The 24,353-nt window shown below is 41.4% G+C and overlaps 1 protein-coding gene across 2 annotated transcripts in view; it reads right to left on the minus strand.

Moving 5' to 3' along the window:
- Positions 1-767: 767 nt before the first annotated feature.
- Positions 768-24,353, minus strand: part of LOC127003753 (solute carrier family 15 member 2-like) — a 114,977-nt gene continuing 91,391 nt past the window's right edge. The window contains exons 16-18 of one of the 2 annotated variants that reach the window (XM_050870759.1): positions 15,226-15,331; positions 14,916-15,053; positions 768-1,843 (exon numbers count right to left, since the gene is read on the minus strand). In XM_050870759.1, the coding sequence (XP_050726716.1) occupies positions 1,727-1,843; positions 14,916-15,053; positions 15,226-15,331 (361 nt within the window). In that variant the 3' untranslated portion in view covers positions 768-1,726. The remainder of the gene's footprint in view (positions 1,844-14,915; positions 15,054-15,225; positions 15,332-24,353) is intronic. The other variant, XM_050870767.1, reaches the window with a different exon arrangement.

The following is a 24,353-nucleotide window of genomic DNA, read 5'->3' on the forward strand; positions in this document are numbered from 1 at the left end:
TTTTCTTATCTTTCCTTCCTAAATATCTTAAGCATTCAGATATAACAAAACAATCTTCTCTTTCCTTCATTCTCTCCTTCCTTCCATCCTTCGTTCCTGTCTCCATCCGCCCAAAATAGTAAACCTTTCCTTTTATGGACCTCAGCATAACAAATTTTGGCTTAAACAAAGTTCTGGGGCCAGTGCAGCATATGTGTGGCTTTGCTGAACATGTTTGGCAAGTGCGGGGTTCAGCTCAGTGGTAGCTTAGGCTGGCTGAATATATACCAGCACATAATTCAGCAGCGTCCACCCAACTGTAATAACTTTTGATCTCCTATTTCCATGCCTTATCTTTCATCTATTATAATAAAAAAGATCAGTGATAGCAAACATTTCAGCTCATGTAATGAACAAGGTTCATTATAATTGAAAAGTTTGATTTCCTCTCATAAAATGGGTTATTGGATATAACATCGATCACCTCCTTCCCCCCAATTTGTCTGTTAAAGCAAGGGTTTACTGTATTTTTCTTTCTTTTCTTTCTGCCTCAATCTCTTCATCTTCTTTTTCTTCTTTTTGCACAGACAACAAGACATCAAAAAGCAAAGCAATGTTACCTTGATGTAAATGTGATGCAGATAACAAAATAAGTTGCCAGACCGCCATTTAGCACAGTTCATCTTAAAAACATTAAAAACCTTTAATTCTAACACATTTTTTAGTAGTAATTTAGTAGTAAAAAGTGAAGAAAATGTAAATATGGTCTTAGAAAAGTTACTGTCCCATATTATGATGGAAAAATGAAGAAAATGGGAAGACACAGCTGTAGGTGGCTGCCTTATGATTGGCTGACATTTCTGAAAACACACTTGTGAATCACTGAGTCTGATGATTTCATTGACAGAGCTTACTCAATCAGTGATATCATTGTCTTAGTGACACATTAACAATATTGCTAAGCCTTGTTTGAGAATCCAGGTTTAGTGGTGATTGCTAACATGACAGATTATTGTTGATAGTGTGGAGCATTAGTGTGAATCTTTGTTAATCCTGCCCCTATAGCATCCAGACTTAAATAATATACTAATTTCTGTTGGGAGGGTCTTCTGTTAAAAGAAGTTGAGTAATGCAGAATAGTCATCAGCATGGGAGTGAATTAAACAGTTTGTTGTAAAAAGATCATTAATAAAAAATAGAAAGAGTGGGAGATAAAACAGAGCCCAACAGAACACCACTAAAGATAGATTTTGGAGTAGAACAGTGCCTGTCTAATACAGCATTGGCCAGAAAGAAAACTGGAAATAAAATTGCAGAGGGGTAGAATCTATAAAAGGGTAGTTTAGAAAGCAAAGATTTGTGCCACTCTGTCAAAAGCTTTCGAGATATCTCAGGCAACAGCAAAAATTTCACCAAAAATGGCAAAGAGAGGATGACCAGGAGTCAGTGAGGGGAGGCTAGATTATCAGTAGAATGCCATCTGTGGAATCCTTACTGGTGATCAGTGAGAAGGTCAGAAGCTGATCGATGCTTAAGAACTTTCCTTTTCAGGGTTGTTTCAAAAACTTTAGAAAGACAAGAAACTCTAACTATAGGACAGTAATTTGAGGGATTTGAGCAGATACCCTTCTTAAGCACAGGCTGTATGTAGGCGTACTTCCAGAAGGAAAGAAAGGTAGATGTTGAAAGGCAGACATGAAAAACCTTAACCAAGCAAGGTGCTGATCGTAATGTAAAAATAAAAAATCTAACTCACCTGTCTCTCAAAGAACTTTGCCTCAGCAATGATAACCACAATTAGGTTGCCAAAGGATACTGTAAGAAGCCATGCAGCTTGAAGAACCGACTTCATGGAGGCTGGCGCCTGTAACAAAATTCAATGTTATAAGGATACTGAACTCATACAATACTCCTGTCATCAATTCCATGAAATCTAGGTTATATATACTTAAATTGTGTAAGTCATGAATCAGTTCAGGTAATTAATCATAAATTCATGTACTATAGATATTTCAGTGGCAGTATCATAACCAGAGCAGTTGGAGGTGTCACTGTGCAAAGATAAGTATCAGGTTATTGGGGGCTAACAACATCTCACTGGACTACCATAACCATGTCTGTGGTAGCCAAGCCCTGTCCCACCTTCACGAGGTGAGATCATTATTACAATACAATTTGATTTTAATAGTTTTTATGGTGTGTAGTAATCTTTTTTGTGTATGGTGGAACTAAAGAGGAGGGTGGGTATCTTTGGCACTTAGTTTTTAGGTGACATTGCTTTTTATCTTTTCTGAAAGTTTTTATTGTAGGACAGCCCTGTGCAACCTGCTGCCCTTAAGACCTTCCAGTGCGGCCCGATCCTTCAAAACTGAATATCGTAAAGCGCGGCCTGACTCTTCGAAGTTCGAAACTAGATATCGTACAGTGGGGCCATTGGGGCCAACTGCCAATCCACACACACACACACACACACACACACACACACACACACACAGACACACGCGACTGTTATTCGTTGATATTTGAATTTTTATATGTTACATTCACATATCCAGTGTTAAGGCTTCCTATACCACACAATGTTTTTCATATGTTCAAAATACAGGACTAATTTTGCTGTTGTTTTTTACTATAGCATCATTTTAACCCCTAAAGGTCGGCTGATGTGGTATACCGTCAACCCGTAGAGGTCGGTTGACATGGTATACCGTCTGGGCTAGAAGGTCAGCTGATGTGGTATACCGTCTGGGCTAGAAGGTCAGCTGATGTGGTATACTGTCAATATATATTAGTAGCCCAATTGAACAACATTTCGCTGGATATGCTACACTGATTATTAGTGCGTACGAATAGGTCCTCAACCCGCTCACTAGTCAGTTTCTGCCTGCTTGTGATAATGAGTTAGAGTGATTTTTTGAGTTCTCGCACGTTCAGATCGTTGTGCTCCCCTCAGCCCAATGAATGCAATGCTCTCTCTCCCTCTCTCTTCTCTCTCTCTTTCTCTCTCACCACGAAACATCATGTTTGGGGCTGAGTGAGAAGACGTTGAGGGACTTTGGTGTGGTGGGTGGTATTAGCACTCACCCTGCACCAGCCCGTCGCCACAGCCACGCCGTGCAAACGAACACATATGCTCTACAGCACGGAAAGTAGTCCCCTTATACTCATCACATCTCAGCACACATGCAGCACAGAGACTTCTGGTTGGTCTCATTCGAAAGAGGAAGCCTTGAAGGTAACTAATGACGTGTTGTTAAGTCAGTACAGTATATGGGTTAAGAGTGAGCACGGTGGGAATTAGAGTGAAAATCCGCAATTTCCACTCACCCAGCCGTAGTCTAGCGTAGCGGGCGGGTGAGGTGGAAAACTCGTACAAGCTCAAACCTGCCGACCTTTAGGGGTTAAACGCCCCGATGTGCGGCCCTCTATTACATATGGTTCTTGAATAGTGGCCCTTCAAGTGAAAAGGTTGCACATCCCTGTTGTAGGATGTTGGTTGTTCTGGACAATCTGATGCCTTGTGTCACTCCGGGAATGAGCACTGCACTACCCCTGCCAGCTGCCAGTGGCCCCTCCGGGGGTGGATGAAAAGTGGCTACTGGAGGGGGGGGGGGCGGTTCCATCTGTCCTAGGGAAGGGGAGGAGGAGGAGGGAGGAGCTTCTTAGGGTGACATGTGGGAATGTAAATGGAGTGAATGAGGAAGGGAAGAGGAGCGAGATGGTAGACGGACTTCAGAAAGGAAGGATTGATGTGTTAGGTGTTGGTGAGACACATGAAAGGATGTGCTGTGTGAGAGTGTGGAAGTAATGGCAGGGAGAGGCTGTGGGAGGGTGTAGAGGGAGGAGTATGGGCGTGGGTAGAGGGGGAAAGAGGGAGAGAAGGATGAGTGCAATTGGCCTCCTCAAGAATGTGCGTGGGAGTGGATGGTTACGGGTGGTGTGGCTCTAGGATTGCGTGGATGATGGGAAAAATAGGTATAGTAAAGTATGCATGAGTGTGTGCATGTATGGCAGTAAATGATAAGGGAAAGAAAGGCAAGAGTGAGATGAAGAGATTTTGGGAGGACTTGGGACAGTGTCTGAGTGTAACGCCAGAATTTCCGCTTTACTATGCTCCAACACGAACACCGCGTGTAATGAAATGCATGAGAAATTAATCCAGACAAGGAAAGGTTTTGCTGGCACCAGGGATCGAACCCACAACCAGCAGGACGGGAGCCACTGCTTAACCAATCTGCCAAAGAGGTACCCCCACTCGCAGAGTGAGTTATGGGAGGCTCACTCCTTCAGGCAAGTCGCTGCACTACACGGCTCCCCATTCCTATTTAGATTAATTTTTGTATGTTGAGATATCCCATTTTCTATGAACTTCGGAGAGCATGGGCCATCACTCTACCTGCTCCATCACTCTACCTGCTACCCCTTTGGAGAGACACAACAAAATCACAGGAGAGGATGCCCACTACCTTGCCACCAGTGTAACGCCAGAATTTTCTCACACACGACCTCTGCGTGGTAGATACGACATTGTAATCCTTCATCATCACAGTTCTGCTTACACCACTTTCTATCTTCTTAAATATTTCTATTCTGTGTTTCTGAGTCAGCACAAATCTTTTCCTCTTAGTACTTCCACCAACTGGGTTACCTTTAAGAGGAGCAGGATAGGGCAGGGAGCTGGTGGCGGCTGGCGCGTGCTCTAATGGAACATCCGTAAACAAACACTAGTGGCACAAGGTTCAGATTTCGGATAAATTTCTGATTTCCTCGGTTAAATGAAATGAGAACGTTTTCATAAAACTTATGGTTATTCGAATAACTCAGTTACGAGAATCTTAGAGAAATGAGACTTAATCAGTCTATTTTCCCTTCCTCATATTTTCCTAGTCTTATCACCTTGTCCACCTCCTCTTTCAGCCTTCCAGCTTCTTCATCTAGGCTTGTCAGTATTTCACTTTAGTGATTTCACATATCTCTCTCTCTGTACCCTCATTAGGATTTTCTCCTCCTTAACACCCATATGATTATCATACTCTTCTTCTTTTCTGCCAATTCTCAAACCAGGTCTTCCTTATTTATCATTACCTAGACAACCTCATGCTCCATCTCCAATTTTTTTTCCCTTTCTTGTTGCTCCAGGATTTCTTTGAAACTTTCTTTCTCCTTTTCATTTTCTTTTTTCCATACATTTATTTCTACATCATCTACAGTACCCTCCCGAGTTTCGCGCTCTCTGAGTTTAGCGATCCTCGAGTTTCGCGTTACTCCTAAATTCTTACCATCCCGAGTTTCACGCATTATCACTGCAAGTTTCGCGCTGCTTTGACATGTACGGGTCACGTCTACTTACCATCGGCGTCACGTACACTGCCTTAAAAGGTAGTGTCATACTGCCCATTTTCCTCCAAACATTGGGGCTATGGCAAGAGAGAGAGAGAGAGAGACTTTTTAAACAATGAAGCCAGATTGGGGAGAATGGGAGGGGGGGGGATGAGGAATTCCTGTCCAAGTAATCTCAAAATACGTAACTTGGAAAAAGGAAGAAAACAGGAAGAGAGAACGGGTCGTTGTGAAGCCGCAGTTGAAGGCAGCTGCCTTATGATTGGCTGACAGTTCTGAAAACATGCTTGTGATTCACTGGGAGTCTGATGACGTCATCGGCGGCACTCACCCAATCAGCGGCCTCACTGCCTTAAGGTGGTGTCACACTGGCCGTTTTCCTCCAACCGTTGGGGCTACGGGCAACGCCCGTACGCCCAACTGGGAGCGAGTTGTCAGTTGGCCGTAAGCTGGTGTCACACTGGGCCTTTTTCTTCCCACCGCATTGGCGCCAGCTAGGGCAACTGGCAACTCCAACTTTTCCGGGTGTGCGTCACACATGGCCAAGGTCGGTTGCCCGTATCCACATCCACAACGTAAACAAAGCACTTGCCCTGTATCAACATGGCGTCGTCTGCTAAAGTAAGGGCTGTCGCGGCTTGTGCTGCCATTACCCAAGTTATGGACTTGTTGCTGAAGTTAAATGGAAGGAAGAAGCGGTTGTGGGTGTGGCATGCCTGTGGTTCTTCCGTGCTAGTTCTCATTGTCACCACTGCATGTGCACGGCCAACCCACCCATCTTGACTTTGGCCACATAAAAACATGGATCGAATAACACACACACACACACACACACACACACTAGACTCATTAGGAACCATGGCAGATAACAGAAACGATTTCACCATTTCTTGAGTGTGTTAGAACGTATATGGTGAGTGGCTCACACGAACCAAATCTAACTCTTGGCAGGAAGAGAGCAGTCGTCTTTAACACTGTTCTCTTCTTGCCATTGGGTATGTTTGGTTTGTATGAACCACTCACCAATTAAGTTCTAACACACTAGGAAATGGCAAAGCCATTTATTATTTATGTCAGAAACATCTGCCATGGTTCATGATGAGTCGTGTGTGCATGCGTGTGTGTGTGTGTGTCTTCGTTGTTACTCGATCCACGTGTTTTTATGTAGTCGGAGTCAAGATGGGTGGGTTGGCCGCTCACTTGCAATGGTGACAATGAGAACTGATTGGCACGGAAGAGCCATAGGCATGCCACACCCACAACCGTTTCTTCCTTCCATTTAACTGCAGCAACAAGTCCATAACTTGGGTAATGGCAACACAAGTCGCGACAGCCCTTACTTTAGTAGATGACGCCCCGTCAATACAGGGCAAGTACTTTATTTACGTTGTGGATATGGATACGGGCAACCGACCTTGGCCATGTGTGATGCACACCCGGAAAAGTTGGAATTGCTGGTTGCCCCTGCTGCTAACGCAGTGGGAAGAAAAAGGCCCGTTGTGACACCAGTTTATGGCCAAACGACAACTTGCTCCCGGTTGGGTGTGTGAGCGTTGCCCATAGTCCCAATAGTTGGAGGAAAATGGCCAGCGTGACACTGCCTTAAAAGGCAGTGAGGCCACTGATTGGGTGCATGCCGGCGATGATGTCATCGGACTCCCAGCGAATCACAAGTGTGTTTTCAGAGCTCAGCCAATCGTAAGGCAGCCGCCTTCAACTGTGGCTTCAAAACAACCTGTTATCTCTTCCATTTTTTCCTTTTTCCAAGGTATGCATTTTGAGATAACAAGGGAGTAAAGTGGGAAAAGAAGTCAGCTTCTTCACAGGCCAGAACAAATAAGCGCTTTTTCAGTGTTTTCAATACCCCGAGTTTTGCGATCCTCGAGTTTAACGCTATACCTTCGGAATGAAGCAAGCGCAAAACTTGGGAGGGTACTGTAATTTCTAGATCTTATTTTCCACATTTACTCAACTGTCACTATTTACCTTTACCCTTTTTGATATTTCTTCCTGAACCATTACTTTTATCTTGTCTTCAGTGTCATCATCACTAGCACTTTCCTTTTCGGTTTTTCGTATTCCTTCCTTAGTTTTCTGATTTCTTCTCCTCTGGCACCTAGATCCTTTTTCAAATCATCAACAATGTCAGTAACCTTTAAGTCCTCCCTCAGACCCCTTACCTCCTTCTCTGAGTCATTTCTTTCTTCCACCAGTCTTCTGATGGTGGTCCAAATTCCCTGATCTGGCATTGTGTGTAGTGTGTGTGTATTTACCTATTTGTATTTACCAATTTGTAGTCTACCGGGCCAGAGCTAAGCTCTAACAGTCCTGTCTCCATATCTACATTTATCCAACCTTTCGTTCATTTGTTGGACACTGTTCGCCTCCACCATCTCTTCCTGCAAGCTGTTCCATGTGTTTACACTTCTATGTGGAAAACTGTACTTTTTAAGTCACTCAAATGGGTTCCTTTATTAAGTGTCTTCCTATGTCCTCTCAGCCCCTGCATTCTCACAGTTAAGAAGAGATCATATCTATCCAGCTCATCAAACTTATTTACCAACTTAAACAGCGTGATCAGATCTCCTCTCTCCCTTCTTTGATACAGTGGCGTCAAGTCCGTCTCCGTCAATCTGTCTTCATACGTCATATTTGAGTGTTCTGTGACCATTTTGGTTGCAATTCTTGTATCCTTTCCAGCTTTCTGATATCCTTCTTTTTGTGAGGCAACCACACAACTGCAGAATATTCAAGCTTTGATCTTATCATTGTTGTTATTATTTTCTTCATCATTTCTTTGTCCATAAAATGGAATGATACCCTTGTATTTTGCATCATCCTGTAGGTTTCTCCAAACAGCTTGTTTATGTGCTTTTCTGGGGATAGTGTGTCTTGCATCATTACTCTCAAATCTTTTTCTTCATGTACCACCTTTAGGTTTTCTTTTCCCATCATGCATGTTTTCCTCAGTCTGTTTTTACTTTTCCCCATTTCCATAACATGGCATTTGTTTGCATTAAATTCCATCTCCCATAACTGGCTCCATCTATACACTCTGTCCAGGTCTTTTTGCAGCTCCTCACAATCTTCCTCCACCCTCACTTTTCTTATTACTAACTTTGCATCATCTGCAAAAAAGGCTCATATAACTTTTTTTTTATTGGTGCCAGAACTGAGCCTTAGGAACTCCACTCTCTACTCTCTTCAATTTGATTTCTCCTCTCTAATCACTGTCCTCATTTCTCTTCCCATTAACCCCGTAGACGATGCGTCAGTATAACGTCTCGTCATCCGGAGAAGTGTAAGAGATGCGTCATAGCGGTCCATGGTCATCAGTGTGTTGTGTTTTTTTTCGGTATAGTCGGTCCGGATATGGGAAGAGGCGGCGATTTGACAGCAGCTCAGAGAAGAGGTTAACTAATCCTTCATCCACTCAATAACCTTTCTGCCCATTCCTCCCCACTGCTGTAGTTTCCAGATTAACCTTTTGTGTGGAACCTTGTCAAAAGCTTTTTTCAAATCGAGATATACACAATCTGCCCACCCTTCTCTCTCTTGCACCATGTCTAATGCTCTTGAGTAGAAACAGAGTAAGTTAGTGACACACGATTTTCCTTTTCTAAATCCAAACCGTCCTTCATTTATCATGTTTTCCTTTTCTAAATGTTCGACCCATTGGTTTTTTTTTGTTTTGTTTTTATACTTTCACAAATCTTGCACATTACACTTATCAAAGAAACTGGTCGATAATTTAGTGGTTCAGTTTTATCTCCACTTTTATAAACTGGTACAATGTTCACTCTTTTCCATTCTAAGGGCACTTTTCCTGCATTTATAGAGCTTGTTATTATGTCATAAAGTGGCTCCCGAGACTCCATCCGGTCCCATAGCTTTCCTTCCATCTAAGGTTTTCATCAGCTGTATCAGTTCTCCTTTATCAACCTTTACATGACTCGGTTTCCCCTCATTGCAATTTTCAAGACCCCAGTCAATGTCGGTTTATAAAACATCTTTGGTTCTTTTTAACATTTAAAAACTATTCTTCTTTCAAATTTAGCTTCCTCCTCTCCTTATTTTCACATAATCATTTCTTGCTTTTTTTTATATTTGTCCTTATTGTTCTTATTTGATCTTTTCTTTAAATTCCTCCATGCCTTATTTCTATTTCTTCTTGCTGTCTCACACCTCCATCCAAACCATGTTTTCTCTCCTTTAGTTTTTGCTCTATAGAATGGAACATATATCTCTATTCTTCTGTTGTAAATATTCATAAAAGTGTCATATTTCTCTTGAATATTAGTACTCCTCTTCATATCAGTCCAATCTACCCCACCGAGGAAAGTATTGAGTCCAATGTAATCTGTCTAAGCGTAGTTTTTCCTTTTTTCTTTATAAGCCTCTTCTCGATATTCACATCCTTCCAAAGTTTTCATCTTCAATAGTTTATGGCCGCTCTTTCCTAAGGGGCACTCATGACTGACTCCTTCATCCAATTCCACGTTTTTTGTGAAAATTAGGTCAAGTCTTGATGGTTCGTCATCCCCTCTCAACCTTGTTTCTCCTTGCACCCACTGCGTCATCAGGTTATCTGTTACCAGCTTCAATAGTTTATTTCCCCACGTATTTTCACTACCTTCTGTCACAAAATCTTACCACTTCACTTCTTTGCAATTGAAGTCTCCTGTTAATATTACCTTTTTATTATTTTTTATTTCATCTGTCAGTGCCTGTACTGCGTCTTCCAGCATAGCGTTATATCTTACTTCATTCCAACTTTTGGTTTTAGGGGGGACATAGGCTGTTCTTATGTTATTCTTCTCTCCACCTTTCACCAGTACCTGCACAGCCATCACCTCCACACTGTCATTTCCATATCCCACTTCAGTCACTTTCAAGTTGTGTTTTGTCATTATCATCTCTCCTCCTCCCTTTCCTTCTTTCCTATCTTTTCTCCAAATGTTGTACTTGCTCTTTCCCTCCAGCACAAGTTCCAGTTCTTTTACAAGCTTTGTTTCAACTATGCATATAATATCTGGATCACTCTCCCTTAAATAATCAGTTAGTTCAATTTTCTTTGATATAAGACCATCTATGTTTGTGTATGCAATCTTTAAACCTTTCTTCCCTTCTCCCTACCTTTCCCCTCTTTCTATCAACACCCTTACTCCTTCCTTTCGCCTCCTACCCACAACTTCATCAGTTTTTAGTTCTTCATTCTCCTAAAAAATTTCTTCTTTTCTTCTTCCGATCTTTCAACATTTTTCTTTTTCGCTTCATTTATCATTTCCTTAGCTTTCATTTTTTCATCCTCTGACATATTTCTCCTCACATATATTTGTTTATATTCTTCAGAGTTGTTTAGTTTCCATGATCTATTTAGTATAGTTTCTGTTGCCATTTGGGACCTTAGCTTTATCTTTAGTGGTCTGTTTTTTCCTTCCTTGTATCTTCCCAATCTAGTTATTTCATCGACTTCTTCCTCTATCTTTTCCTCCTCTTCAGTATTCATATTTCTCAATACACTTTTCACCTTTCTCACCTTGTAACTCTCTCTCTCTCTGAGCCTTCACTGGGTTTTTTTCTTCCTTGACACCAAACACTATAACACACTTTTTTTTCTTTTCTGCCATGTCCCTCACCATTGTTTCTCTATGTTTAGTACATTCACAACTTCTTTTTGTATGCCTTGCCTCTGTTCCTGTTGCTGTTGTTCTAGAATTTTCCTAAAGCTCGTTTTTTCCTTGTCTTTTTCACTTCTCCACTCCTTCAATTCCTGATATGAGAGAATGGTCATTATTAGTGCTCCATATGATCGCAGGACTGTCATGAGAGTGCTTGCCTTTAAAAAAATACTCAGCCTTACTGCCAACCACCCACCCACCTCATCCATGCCACACAATTCCTTCTGTTTTCTCATAGTGAGTTTAATCACATCTGAGATGCTCTACATAGAAGGCTGTACATCCTTCTACATTAAAAGTGAGGCCATGGTCAATATACAGTACCCTCTCGAGTTTCGCGCTTGCTTCATTCCGAAGGTATGGCGCTAAACTCAAGGATCGCGAAACTCGAGGTATTGAAATCCATGTAAAAGCGCTTATTGGTTTCGACCCGTGGAAAATAATGACTTTTTCCAACTTTACTCCCTTATTATCACAATTTTTTCGACTTTACTCCCTTGTTATCTCAGAATACGTACCTTGTTAATAGGCTGAAAATTGGAAGTAAGAACAGATCGTTTTTAAGCCACAGTTGAAGCCTTACAATTGCTGGCAGTTCTAAATACACGCTTGTGATCCACGTGGTGTCATCTGCTAAAGTAAGGGCGGTCACACTCGTGGGACAGTTGGACAAACCTATATTTTCTGGTAGTTTTTTCTCTGTGTTATAAAATAATCTGCTAACTCTTTCTGTTAAAAATCGTGAAATCACTAATATCACGATTGACTTTTCAATGCTTATTGAATGTAAACCGCTGCCGCCACCGCAAAATAGCTCACAGAGAGGTTCAACTTGCTTACTGTTTCCTTATTTCCCTCACCACTCACAAAGATCACAAGCAGACAGACTACAACAAAACCAGGCAAATTGATACTTTTAATGCTGTGTATTCTCACAGCGCGCATGCATGGTGGACAGCAGAATGACTAATTTCATCGGGGAGATATTTCTCGCAACACGGGCCAGTGTAGTGGACCTTCTTCTTCTTTTTTTGACCTGTAACGCTTTGTATCACTTCTTAGGTCCTCCCTCTCCACACTTTTATACTTCACAACATGCACTTATTAGTTACTTAACAGTGCGCACTTATACACTTCACCCTGAACTTAGGTGTTTTTCTGCCCTTTTCTGTCCCTGATTTTGCTTTTCTATGTCCTTTTGCTATTTTTCACTATTACTTTTCTCCGTTGCTACTGTGCATTACAGGTCAAAAGAAGAAGAAGAAAAGGAAAACAACACCGGGAGATCTACAATTTTGATAGACTTGAGAAAAAGATTTTTGGACTGTGGTTCCCCAGCACGGGGTGTTCTCTTATCTTATTAATCAAGTAGTAAGCAAAGCAGCTCTGCCAGTCCATTCTATGAGTCTCTTGGTGGGCCATCTTCCACTGCTACTCACTCCTCAGCCACTGCTGTCGTCTGTTTGTTTACATGCAGCCGTGAGGTACCCACGTACCCACACTCGTACTCACAACCGTTTTCCATTCATAGGGACAACCAACAACTCGCTCCCAGTTGGGCATACGGGCAACCGAAGTTGCCCATAGCCCCAATGGTTGGACACCGCCTTTTAAGGCAGCCCGCATGACGCCGACGGTAGGTAGACATGACCCGTACGTGCCAAAGCAACGCGAAACTCATGGCGGTAATGCGCGAAAGTCGTGATGGTAAGAATTTAGGACTAAGCGCTAAACTCGAGGATCGCGAAACTCGGATAGCGCAAAACTCAGAAGGGTACTATATAATGAATGCTATACAGAGAAAGTATGAGGGATCAAATTAAGGCAGGTGTGGAACATTTCTTCTCAGCTTTGACGGAATAAAGACAAGGAAATGCTGGTGTTTTTTCTACAAAAACCTGTACATACATCCTTAGTACTGCATATACTGCAGCAGTTGAATAACTAAAAACATATGATATGTGGAAGAAATAAGGCAGACAAGCTCACTTACTCCAACAATCTGGGAGTGAGAAAGCCAATGTTTTGAGTGGACTTGCTCACTGGCTAAGCTCCACCCACCCCTACCCCCCATGCTTCACCCCACAGTGAAGAGCTGCACCCGCTGAGGGCCACTCCATGTATTCTTCCTCCAAGATAGATTCACTCACTGCACAGTGTACAGGCGGTAACTTTCGCCGAGCTGCTGAGGGAACTAATCACAAGGGGATGCTATATGTTCGATGGGAAATCTTGGTCTTGATCTTGACTTTCAGGGACTGGCTCAAGTAGAAACAGATGTTGATTAATCATATTATGTTTTAATAGTTATTTTTACAATGAGAAACAAAAATGCATTTACAATAAACACCTTTAATCATCCACGGATATCCGTTCTTTTGAACATGTATCATAGAAAACGTCAGCTGACCGGGCCATTGCACAGAAGAAAAACCTCCAGACTAATCTGCCTTAAAGTCCGCCTCATGGTCGCCGAGCTGAGTCACGTCAGGCAGCACCCTGCTCCACCAAAATTGTTCCAGTGTAACAGACGCTTTAACTGTCACCGCCAAGGTACCCGGCATACTGGCGACTGGCGCGCCACGGCGGAATTGTATTTTATGTTTCGTGTTCACACTGCGAATCGGCGCGTCATCTTGTGACCTGTACGTTTTTTTCGCATCTCATGTCCTTCTCTATGTCCTTCTCTCTTCTGCTTATTCACATTTTCCTTTTTTATTGCATCACACTATTCATTATTTAAAGCAATCAAAATTTATACCTTGGTGTATACCACACAGGGGCAACTTTTTGGCATTTCTGAGTAAAAAAAAGTGCGTGTTACTCGCTGCAAAATAAAGTATATTTCATTCTGGGGACATCTGGGAACTATTGTATCGAACGGAGGTGTTTTGGGTGTTGGCTTCGTACCAGTAACAATAACCCCTAGGCCTACCAAAACCTAACCATTGGGGTATAAGACACAGGTTGATTTTTTTACTCTTCTTTTTTTTTTTTTAAGTGCATTTTATATGGCGAGAAATACAGTATGTGAAGGTCACCACAGTAAATTATGTAGCCAAAATAATTGATAATGGTGAAAAATCTACTAGTTTCTTCAGTCTCATACCTTAGAAAATCAATGAAAATTGGGAAGTGAGGCACCTTTATCTTCTCCAAAATAGAGGACATGTATAGCGACGTAAAACCTGACCAAGTGATAGGGGTCTTGCTGCCCCCTCTGTCAGCACCAGCTCTAAGGCTTTAAAGTACTTCATCAAATTTTCAAATTCATTAACAGCACACAATACCAAGTAAATTAATCCTTTCAGAATGGATAATGCTCTTTTAGTTTAATTTGAAACTGCAAATTAAATTAATTCCTTGTTTAGTTATCACAAATTTACATTTTTCCTTCAAATAACTGTTAATTATGCTTCCCTCCTGGAAAAGTACAGAATCAATCCAGTGACATAATGCAGCATGCAAAATAAGGAAATCCTTAATGTTATGGCAATTATTTGTGAAAAAAAATTCCTGGCACTTCTAATGGTAAATCAAATTTCATTTTTTTTACTTTTACTTTAAAATTCATTATCTTACCTTACACATGATTATTATAAATGAAAACTATCTTAAAATCATATTCATTGTCCAGTTAATGAATTACAATGCTGCTATGAAACTTTGCCTTCATTTAAATTTTATATGATTTTTTTACTCTTTGACGACTATAGCCATATAGATCATCCACACTTGTGGACAATCCATAGAATTTGAGATTTCTTTTTGGCCAATGTTTAGGCAGCCATATGAAAAAAAATGCGAGTTTGTGTATCAAAATAGAATGCAATCATTAAAAAAAACTCATGTTATTTTCCTATGCTGTACCAAGAAAAAAAGTAAAATTTAAGAATTCAACAGAAGTTCACCCACCTGTGTGAAGGAAAATTCCAGACCTGTGATGGAGAACATAATTTCAGATGCAGTCAGGATGAAATACTGAGGAATGAGCCATAACATGTGCACACTATTGGGTGGAGTGACTTGATACAAAGTCACGGTATAGACCTCCTGTCAACAACAAAAATAAAAAAAATTAGAATTGCTGTCAACAACAAAAATAAAAATAAAAAGATTACAAACACGTGGATATAACATTATTTTTTCTTCCAAATTCACTTTCTCTTTCAACATGCAACTAACAGTGAGAATACTCTAATAACATAGCAGTAACAAATCTTACATTGCTGTCAGGATCAGTAAGGTCTTGCTGAACTAGGAAGTTGTACACACCCCCAATTTTCACCTCTATTTCACCCAATTGCTGATCTCCTATATGTACTTCATAACTGAAAAAAAAAAATTAAGATCAGTGTAAGTTATATTTAAATGTACAAGTACATAAAATGGAATACACAAACAAAATGTTAAAAGAAATTAAGAAGAAAAAAATCATAACATTACAGAAGTTCTACTAAATACACAAGCAACAAATTATAACTACCTTGAATTTTTAATATTAATAGCATCTGAATAATATATAGTATTATAAGAGTTCAGTGGTCAGGGCAACTGAAAAAGTAGTCGGGTATAGGTCATGTGGAAAAGGAAAGAAAGGGAGTGCGTGGTGGACGAATGAGATAAAAGAGGAGAAGGAACTACAAGAAAACGTTACAGGGAAATTATGACGGAGAAGGCGCTAGAGAGATGGGAGAGAACAATTTTTTGTACAGGGAGAGTAAGATGTTGGTAAAGAGCTTGGTTAGGGAAAGTAGAGTGGATGAAGATTTGGATAGGAAAATTTCAGCAAAATAACAGAACAAAAAAATTTCTGGAAAGAAGTTAAGAGAAATGGGGGGAGGACAGTGACATTTGTAGCCTGAAGAGGAAAGATGGGGTGCTTGTGATAGGGAATGAGGAGATAAGGGAGGTGTGGAATCAGCACTTTGAAACTGTAATGAATGAGAGTGTGGGAGGGAGAGCAGAAGTGACTAGTGTAGGAATAAACATCAATGTAGGGCGGCCAGATCCACAGGGGAGAGTGGAGAGAGGTGAGATAGAGGAGACAATGAAGAAGTTAAAAGTAGGAAAGGCCACTGGAGCTGATGGCATAACAGCAGAAATGCTGAAATATGGAGGAGGTGTAGTTGTGGAATGGATGTTATGGATATGTAACCTAGCATGGGAACAGGGTGAGGTGCCAGAGGATTGGAGAAAGGCTATTGTTGTGCTGCTGTACAAAGGGAAAGGAAGCAGAGGTGATTGTAATAGTAACAGGGGAATAAGTCTACTCAGTGTAGCAGGAAAAGTGTATGAAAAAGTTTTAAATGAGAGAATGAAGAAAATAACTGAGAAAAGTGTGAAGTCATAATAGAGAGGGTGCAAAGACTTAAGTAGAGAAAATCAGTGAAGAACAAGGAGGCTTCAGGAAGGGAAGGGGATGTGTGGATCAGATATTTTCCTTTTGGATAGGTAGTAGTAGAAAAAATATTAACAAAAAAAAGGAAAGAAACTACAGTACCCTCTCGAGTTTCGAGCTTGCTTCATTCCGATGGTATAGCGCTAAACTCGAGGATCGCGAAACTCGAGGTATTGAAATACATGAAAAAGCGCTTATTGGTTCTGGCTCGTGGAATTTTTTTTTTTTTCGAGCCTTATCACAATTTTTTTCGACTTTACTCTCTTGTTATCTCAAAATACGTACCTTGTTAATAGGCAGAAAATGGGAAGTGTGGATTGGTCGTTCTGAAGCCGCAGCTGAAGGCGGCTGCCTTACAATTGGCTGGCAGCTCTAAATACACACTTGTGATCCACGTGGTGTCGTCTGCTAATGTAAGGGTGGTTGCTCGCGGTCACCCGTGGTACAGTTGGACAAACCTATAGCTTCCGGTAGTTTTCTGTGTTATGGTATAATCTGCTAACTCTTTCTGTTATATATCATCAAATCACTAACATCATGATTGACTTCAATGCCTATTGAACGTAAACTGCTGCCGCAATCGCAAAATAGCTCGCAGGGAGGTTCAACTTGCTTATTGCTTCCATATTTCCCTCACCGCTCACAAAGACCACAAGCAGACAAAAAAAGGACAAATCCAGGCAGATTAACACTTTTCATGCTGTGTATTCCCACAGCACGCATGCGTGGTGGACAGCAGAATGACTAATTTCTGTGGGAAAATATTTCTTGCAACACCGGCTAGTGTACAGTGGACCTTCTTCTTCTTTTGACCTGTAATGCTTTGTATCGCTTTTTAGGTCCTCCTCCACACTTTTATACTTCACAACATGCACTTTGGGGCGCTTTCACAGTCATTTTGTTTGTATTGATCGTTGCCAATGGCAGCAATCGCCGCTCTAGTGTTTTCACGTGAAACTGGCCGATGGGTAGTGATGTGATGTGATGGTGTCGGAGGTATTGTCTTTATAACGGCACCTCGTGGCGGCTGCGGGGTTAGCTTAGCCCCGCACCTTACCACACACTCTCAACACCTGTCGCCTTCTCTGCAGCCACCACTACCCCATAGGCCAATTTCACGATGGAAACTATAGTGTCAATCGCCACCATTGGTAACGATCAAAACAAACAAAATGACTGTGAAAGCGGCCCTTAGTTACCTAACAGTGCGCACTTATACACTTCACCCTGAACTTAGGTGTTTTCTGTTCTTTTCTTTCCCTGATTTTGCTTTTCTATGCCCATTTGCTATTTTCCACTGTTACTTTTCACTGTCGCTGCCATGCATTACAGGTCCGAAGAAGAAGAAGAAGAGGAAAACCACTGGGAGATCTACAATTTTCATAGACTCGAGAAAAACGTTTTTTGGACTGTGGTTCCCCAGCACGGGGTGTTCTCTTATCTTGTTAATCAAGTAGTAAGCAAAGCAGCTCTGCCAGTCCATTTTACGAACCTCTTGGTGGGCCATCTTCCACTGCTCCTCACTCCTCAGCCACTGCCGTCGTCTGTTTGTTTACATACAGCCGTGAGGTACCCACGTACCCACGCTCGTACTCACAACCGTTTTCCATTCATACAGACAACCAACAACTCGCTCCCGGTTGGGCATACGGGCAACCGCGGTTGCCCATAGCCCCAATGGTCGGACACCGCCTTTTAAGGCAGCACGCATGATGCCGACGGTAGGTAGACGTGACCCGTACATGTCAAAGGAGCGCGAAACTCGTGGCGGTAATGCGCGAAAGTCGTGATAGTAAGAATTTAGGACTAAGTGATAAACTCGAGGATCGCGAAACTCGGATAGCGCGAAACTAAAGAGGGTACTGTATACGCTGCCTTCATGGATTTATAAAAAGCTTATGACAGAGTCGATTGGATGGCACTGTGGGATGTTTTTAAAGATATATGGTGTGGGAGGAAAAGCGCTTAATGCAATAAAGTCTTTCTATGAGGATGCATCCGCATGTGTTAAAATTAGTGGAGAAACAAGTGAACATTTTGAGATAAGAGTGGGCTTGAGGCAGGGGTGTGTCATGTCACCATGGTTGTTCAATATTTATATGGATGGTGTTTTGAGAGAAATGAAGGGCAAAGTTGGGGAAGTTGGAGTAAAAATGTATACTGAGGGAAGGGAGTGGGTGCTGAATTCAACCTTACTTGCTGATGACACAGTGCTCAATGCAGGAAATGAAAGTGACTTACAAAGCTTGGTCAGTGTTTTTGACAGTGTGTGTAAAAGGAGAAAGCTGAAAGTAAATGTCAACAAGAGTAAAGTGAAGGTTTGTGAGCGGAGTAGAAGGGAGGTCGTGGATTTTGTATGCCCATATAGAGTGGGAATTGAATGTGAAAAAGAATGCAAAATAATCTTGAATGGTGAAGAAATGGAGGAGGTTAATGAGTTATGTGTAAGCATGGTGGTACGGAGGGAGAGACAAGAGAAAGGGCATTGCAAGGAAGAAGGGTGGTAGGGTCTTTGGGACGATCATGAATGGCAGAAGTGTGAGCATGGAGGTAAAGAGAGATTTGAGAAATACAATAATAGTACCAACCCTCACATATGCAAGCAAAACATAGGCCAGGAATGAAAGTGAGAGGTCTAGGGTGCAGGCAGTGGAAATGAGTTATTTGAGGAGTGCATGTGGTGTGAGTAGAATGGATGGAATGAGTAATGAAAGTGTGTACAAGTTTTGGAATGTGTCACGGGGTTGAAGGGAAGAAGTGTGGAGTGGTAGAAGAAGTGAAGCGACAGACTTTAAAGTGGTTTGGTCACATGGAGTGAATGGAGGAGAGTAAGATGACCAGGAGGGTGTATGTGAGTGAGGTAGAGGGAGGGAATGTTAGAGGACGACCTCCAGTGAAATGGAGGGATAGGGTGCAGGAGTATGTCAGGGAGAGGGGTGAAAGATCCTTGAGAAACTTTGAGCAGGCAAGGAGGTAGTGTATGAATAGAGAAAGATGGAAACTCTGCCGTGGCCATCCCCTGGTGGGAGCTCCTAGAAGCAGGTGTCGATGAGCTGATAATGATGAAGAAGTGTGAACAAGGGGGTTTTAGGAAAGGGAGGGGTTGTGTACACCAAATATTTACAGTGAAAATGTTAGTTGAAAAATACTTAGAGAAGGATAGGAAGCTGTTTGCTGCTTTTATGGACTTAGAAAATGCATATGACAGGGTTGACAGGAAGGGTTTAAGGGATGTTCTAAGGATTATATGGTGTGTGGAGGGAATCCAATCCTTCTATAATAATGCAGGTGCCTCTGTACACATGAAGGGTGAATTGAGTGAGTTTTGGTGTTGATGTGGGTGTGAGACAGGGGTGTGTGATGTCACCATGGCATTTCAATGTGTACGTGGACGGTTGTATGAGAGAAATGAAAGCCAGAGTGGGGGAGCTAGGTCCAAGGCTGATAGTGAAAGGTACAGAGGAGTCATTATTGGGAAGCCAGTTTGCAGATGATACAGTATTTTTGGCAGAGAATGAGGGGACACTGCAGAGGATAGTGGATGAGTTTGACAGGTTGTGTTAAGCCGGTGTCACACTGGACCAAATCTGGCGAGCACGAGCTTTTGCTGGCAGCTTTTGCAAAGTCGCAAAGAGTTAGAGCAGAAAGTACAACGATGTGAAGGATAGGGGAGGAGAGAATGGAGGAGGTGACTGAGTTTAAATATTTAGGGAAAATTTTATGTAAGCATGGGAGTATAGAAGGTTAGGTGAGGGAAACAGCAGTGAATGGCAGACAGGTAGTAGGTGCACTGGAGAGGGTTTTAAAAGAAAGAAGTGTGAGCATGGAGGTAAAGAAGGGAATAAGGAACAATAGGGTGATGTGGGGGAATACCGTACAAAGGGGTGGACCATATAATCGTCGTTAAAAAAAAGAGAACTTATAGCAGCGAAGTATTAGCAACACTGTGAGTGGACATGATGACGATGAACAAGATGGCTGCTTTTGTTTACCATGGCATGTCGCTTGTGAATAAGAGGGAAGATTTTCTTTTTTTGCGACAGTCGATGTAATTTTAGGCATTCATATCATAGTGTTCTATCACATTGAATGGGGCATGATCCTGTTGGTAAGGTATTGAATATGAATATCAGGCATATTTATGTGATGTTTCATGATATACTTAACTTTTATCCAACATGTTTGCTGTGATACTAGTTGGAGGGTAACACGTGTACGAGGGGCCTTCTGTTCAATGTAATGAGGGGGTTTAGCGTACGCAAATTTCTTACATATTTTATTTTTACGTATAAATAAGATGAAACCCAAGCTACAAAATAGCTTAGTTTTACTTAATAGGAAGAAAGGGAAGTATCAGTCGTATAACAGCTGGCAAAAATTACAGTAACATCATTCAAATGGTAGAAGAAAACAAATATTTTATGAATGCAATTGAAATGGATTACTGTACATGTAATGATGTTTAGTGAATATTTGCAGTACTGTACGTGTGCTGTGAAGTTTATAGACTTTGCAACATAGTTAAGCTAAGTCATCCCCTGTCCTCATTTAACATGAAATGAGGCATTGTTAGAAAATAGTTAGAACTAGGTATATTTTTTCACTGTTTGGATAATAGAACAATATAAGATGCATGTTTGTTTTATTCCACACAGCAAAATCTCATTTGTAGTATGTTTGATTGGTATTGCAGGGGTGAAAAAGACATGTAATAATGGTGCCAAGATAAGGCAGCCATGCCTCAAAACATATTATTTTACGGTTGTTTTTTCATTAATAGAACACTTCATATAATGTGTTCATTTAATTTACGACATTTATATCTCATTTATTATAATTTGAATTAAATTTTTGGGGGTGAAAATAGCACGTACGAATCACTTCTATAGCATATATGGATCATCCTCGCTATGGGGGTGATTCGTACAAAATGAAAGTTTTTGTTGAAAGGCCCAAAAAAGATATTTAGTTGCCTCGTGCAAAATTGAGCTGTGTGTCATTGATCCTAGTCCCTGAGGGATATTTCTAGCCCGCAGTCTTACCTTCAAGATTTAAACTGGATTATTCAATAATATTTTCCCACTAATAGCCACTAATAGTACGGTATACCCCTACATCACCCTATTATCACACTAACTCTGTCGTATGCAGAGAAGTGGACATGAAATTCAGCACAGCAATTGAGAATATGTGCAGTGGAAATGAATTAGTATAATAAGAGTTGCATGTGGTATTTCAGGATGGGATGGAGAAAGTAATGAAAGCATGTATAAGAGGTTTGGTATGGGTGTGACAGTGAAAGGAATGGATTGTGAAATGGTGGAGTGGGTGATGGGTGGTACGCTGAGATGGTTTCGACACATGATGAGAATGCAGGAGAATAAATTTGTGAAGAGAGTGTATGAGGGAAGGATTGAGGGAGGGGGTGTCAGGGGAAGACCATCTGTGAAGTGGATTAATAGGGTGAGTGAGTATTGGAGCAAAAAAGTTGGAAGTAGCAGGATTGAGTATGCTGAGAAGGAGTGCCAGAGCAGGGAGAGATGGAGACACTTCTGTTGCGGCCACCCCCGGGAGGGAAGTTCCTGTGAGGAAGCAGGGTGTCGGAGATACAGATAGAATATAAAAAAGTAAAGGACGTACAAATCCAGCATTAAAATATACCTGCAGCTTGGAGAGAAATGCAAACAAAAATAAACGAGTTAATGAGGTTAATTTAGATTTCCTAGCATATGCTGAACAAATAGCAAAAATAAAAAAGGAGGAAGAGGTATGTTAACTCTATCGAGAATTAGTGTTGGCACCAATTTATATATGTACCTGTCCCCAGTTATTTGCAGGGGTTAAGGGACATAACACCCTGCAAACTGTGAATTTTCGTAAATATTTGGCGTGCTCCCCAAACAGCTGCTGGACCCGCAGAACACACAGAACAATTTTACTCAAGACCTAAACCTAATAAAGCATATTTGTTACCTGAAAAGGTATGTAAAGGTAATGTTGTGAGCATACACTATAGCTGTGTGTGGTGGCAGTGCTCATCTCTGTCCCTTTGGCCTATTGAGCATGTGGTGGGAGAAAACCCTTAACTCTACACAGGGCTAGTGTAACATCCAGGTTACTATAGTTAACCTTAAGAACATAAGAACGTATGAGTCTGCAAGAGGCCGGTAGGCCTGTACAAGGCAGCTTCCGTGAACCTAAGATCCTGTGAATCTAACCCCACCTAATATCACTGTTCATGAATTTATTTAATCTATTTTTGACTGTGACAATTGTATCGGCACTAACCACATGACTGCTCAGCCTGTTCCACTCATCTACCACGCTGTTAGTAAACAAATTTTTGCCTATGTCCCTGCTAAATCTGAATTTATCCAGTTCAAACCCATTACTATGTGTCCTACCCAGTTCTCTTACCATCAGAACCTTATTAATATCCCCCTTATTAAAACCCTTCATCCATTTATAAACCTCTATCGTAACCTTGCACCCTTTGCCTTTCTAGAGAATGCAAGTTTAATTGTTTTAGTCTTTCCTCGTATGACAAGTTTCTTAACCCCTGAATCATCTTGGTCATTCTTCTCTGTACCGATTCTAACAATTTGACATCCATCCTATAGTTAGGTGACCAGAACTGAACTGCATAATCAAGATGAGGTCTAACTAATGCCAAATATATGTAGTTTGAGGAAGACTTTGGCGCTTCTGTTGTTTACGCTCCTTGAAATGAATCCCAGTACCCTGTTTGCTCGATTTCTAGCTTGAATGCATTGTGACCTTGGACAGAGATCAGAGCTCACTAAAAAACACCCCTAAATCCCTCTCGCACCCAGACTTGCTTATGGGAGTGTCATTTAAGCAATAGTTATGTGAGGGGTTGTTCCTACCTACACTCAGAACATTGCACTTCCTTACATTGAATTCCATTTGCCATTTCTCAGCCCAGTCATACAATCTGTTTAGTTCATCCTGGAGAATACTAGCGTCCTGATCTGACTCAATTACTCTACCGGTCTTGGTATCATCAGAAAACTTACTGATATCACTACTAATACCTGTATCTAAGTCATTGATATAAATAACAAACAACAGTGGACCTAATACCGAACCTTGTGGGACCCCACTCGTAACCCAGCCCCAGTCAGATCTTTTACCATTGATTTGCACCCTTTGCTTCCTATTGCTAAGCCACGCCCTGACCCAGTTCAAAACTTTACCCTCTACTCCATGAGCAACAGTCGTTGGTGAGGAACTTTGTCAAACGCTTTACTAAAATCAAGATAGATTACATCATAATTTTTCATCTCTGTCTACTGCCTCAAATACTTTATTGTAGAAGGACAAGAGATTGGTGAGGCATGACCTACCTTTCGTGAACCCATGCTGGGAGTCGTGAATTAAGCTATGTTTCTCTAGATGCTCCCAAATGTTCCTGGCTATTATGGACTCCAGCGTCTTGCCTATAACCGATGTTAAGTTAATTGGGCATAGTTGGAAGCAGCTGACCTGTCCCACTTTTTGAAAATCGGCGTCACATTAGCTACTTTCCATAGGCTGGGGACATATCAGTATTTACCGACATCTTAAAGATGTTGGTTAGTGGGTCTCTGAGTACATCCTTGCATTCCTTTAATACCCTCGGAAATATCTCGTCAGAACCTGGCGACTGATTTTTCTTTAGCTTATTTATCTCATCCTGAACTACTTGCCTGGTAATGATTATATCCCTCAGTTTATCGCCATCCCCACCCACGTACACCTGAACCCTTTCCGGAATAGTCGTTCGATCCTCTTGTGTGAATACTGAAAGGAAGTTGTCGTTCAACAATGTGCTCATATATTCGTAATCATCCACTAGCTCGCCTGTGTTTGGTTTCAGCAGTCCAATTGTCTCCCTTGTTTTTGTTCTATACATCTGAAAGAAGCCCTTAGGATTACTTTTTGCCTCTTTT

Source organism: Eriocheir sinensis, chromosome 3 (genome assembly GCF_024679095.1).
Source record: "Eriocheir sinensis breed Jianghai 21 chromosome 3, ASM2467909v1, whole genome shotgun sequence".
NCBI lineage: Eukaryota > Metazoa > Arthropoda > Malacostraca > Decapoda > Varunidae > Eriocheir > Eriocheir sinensis.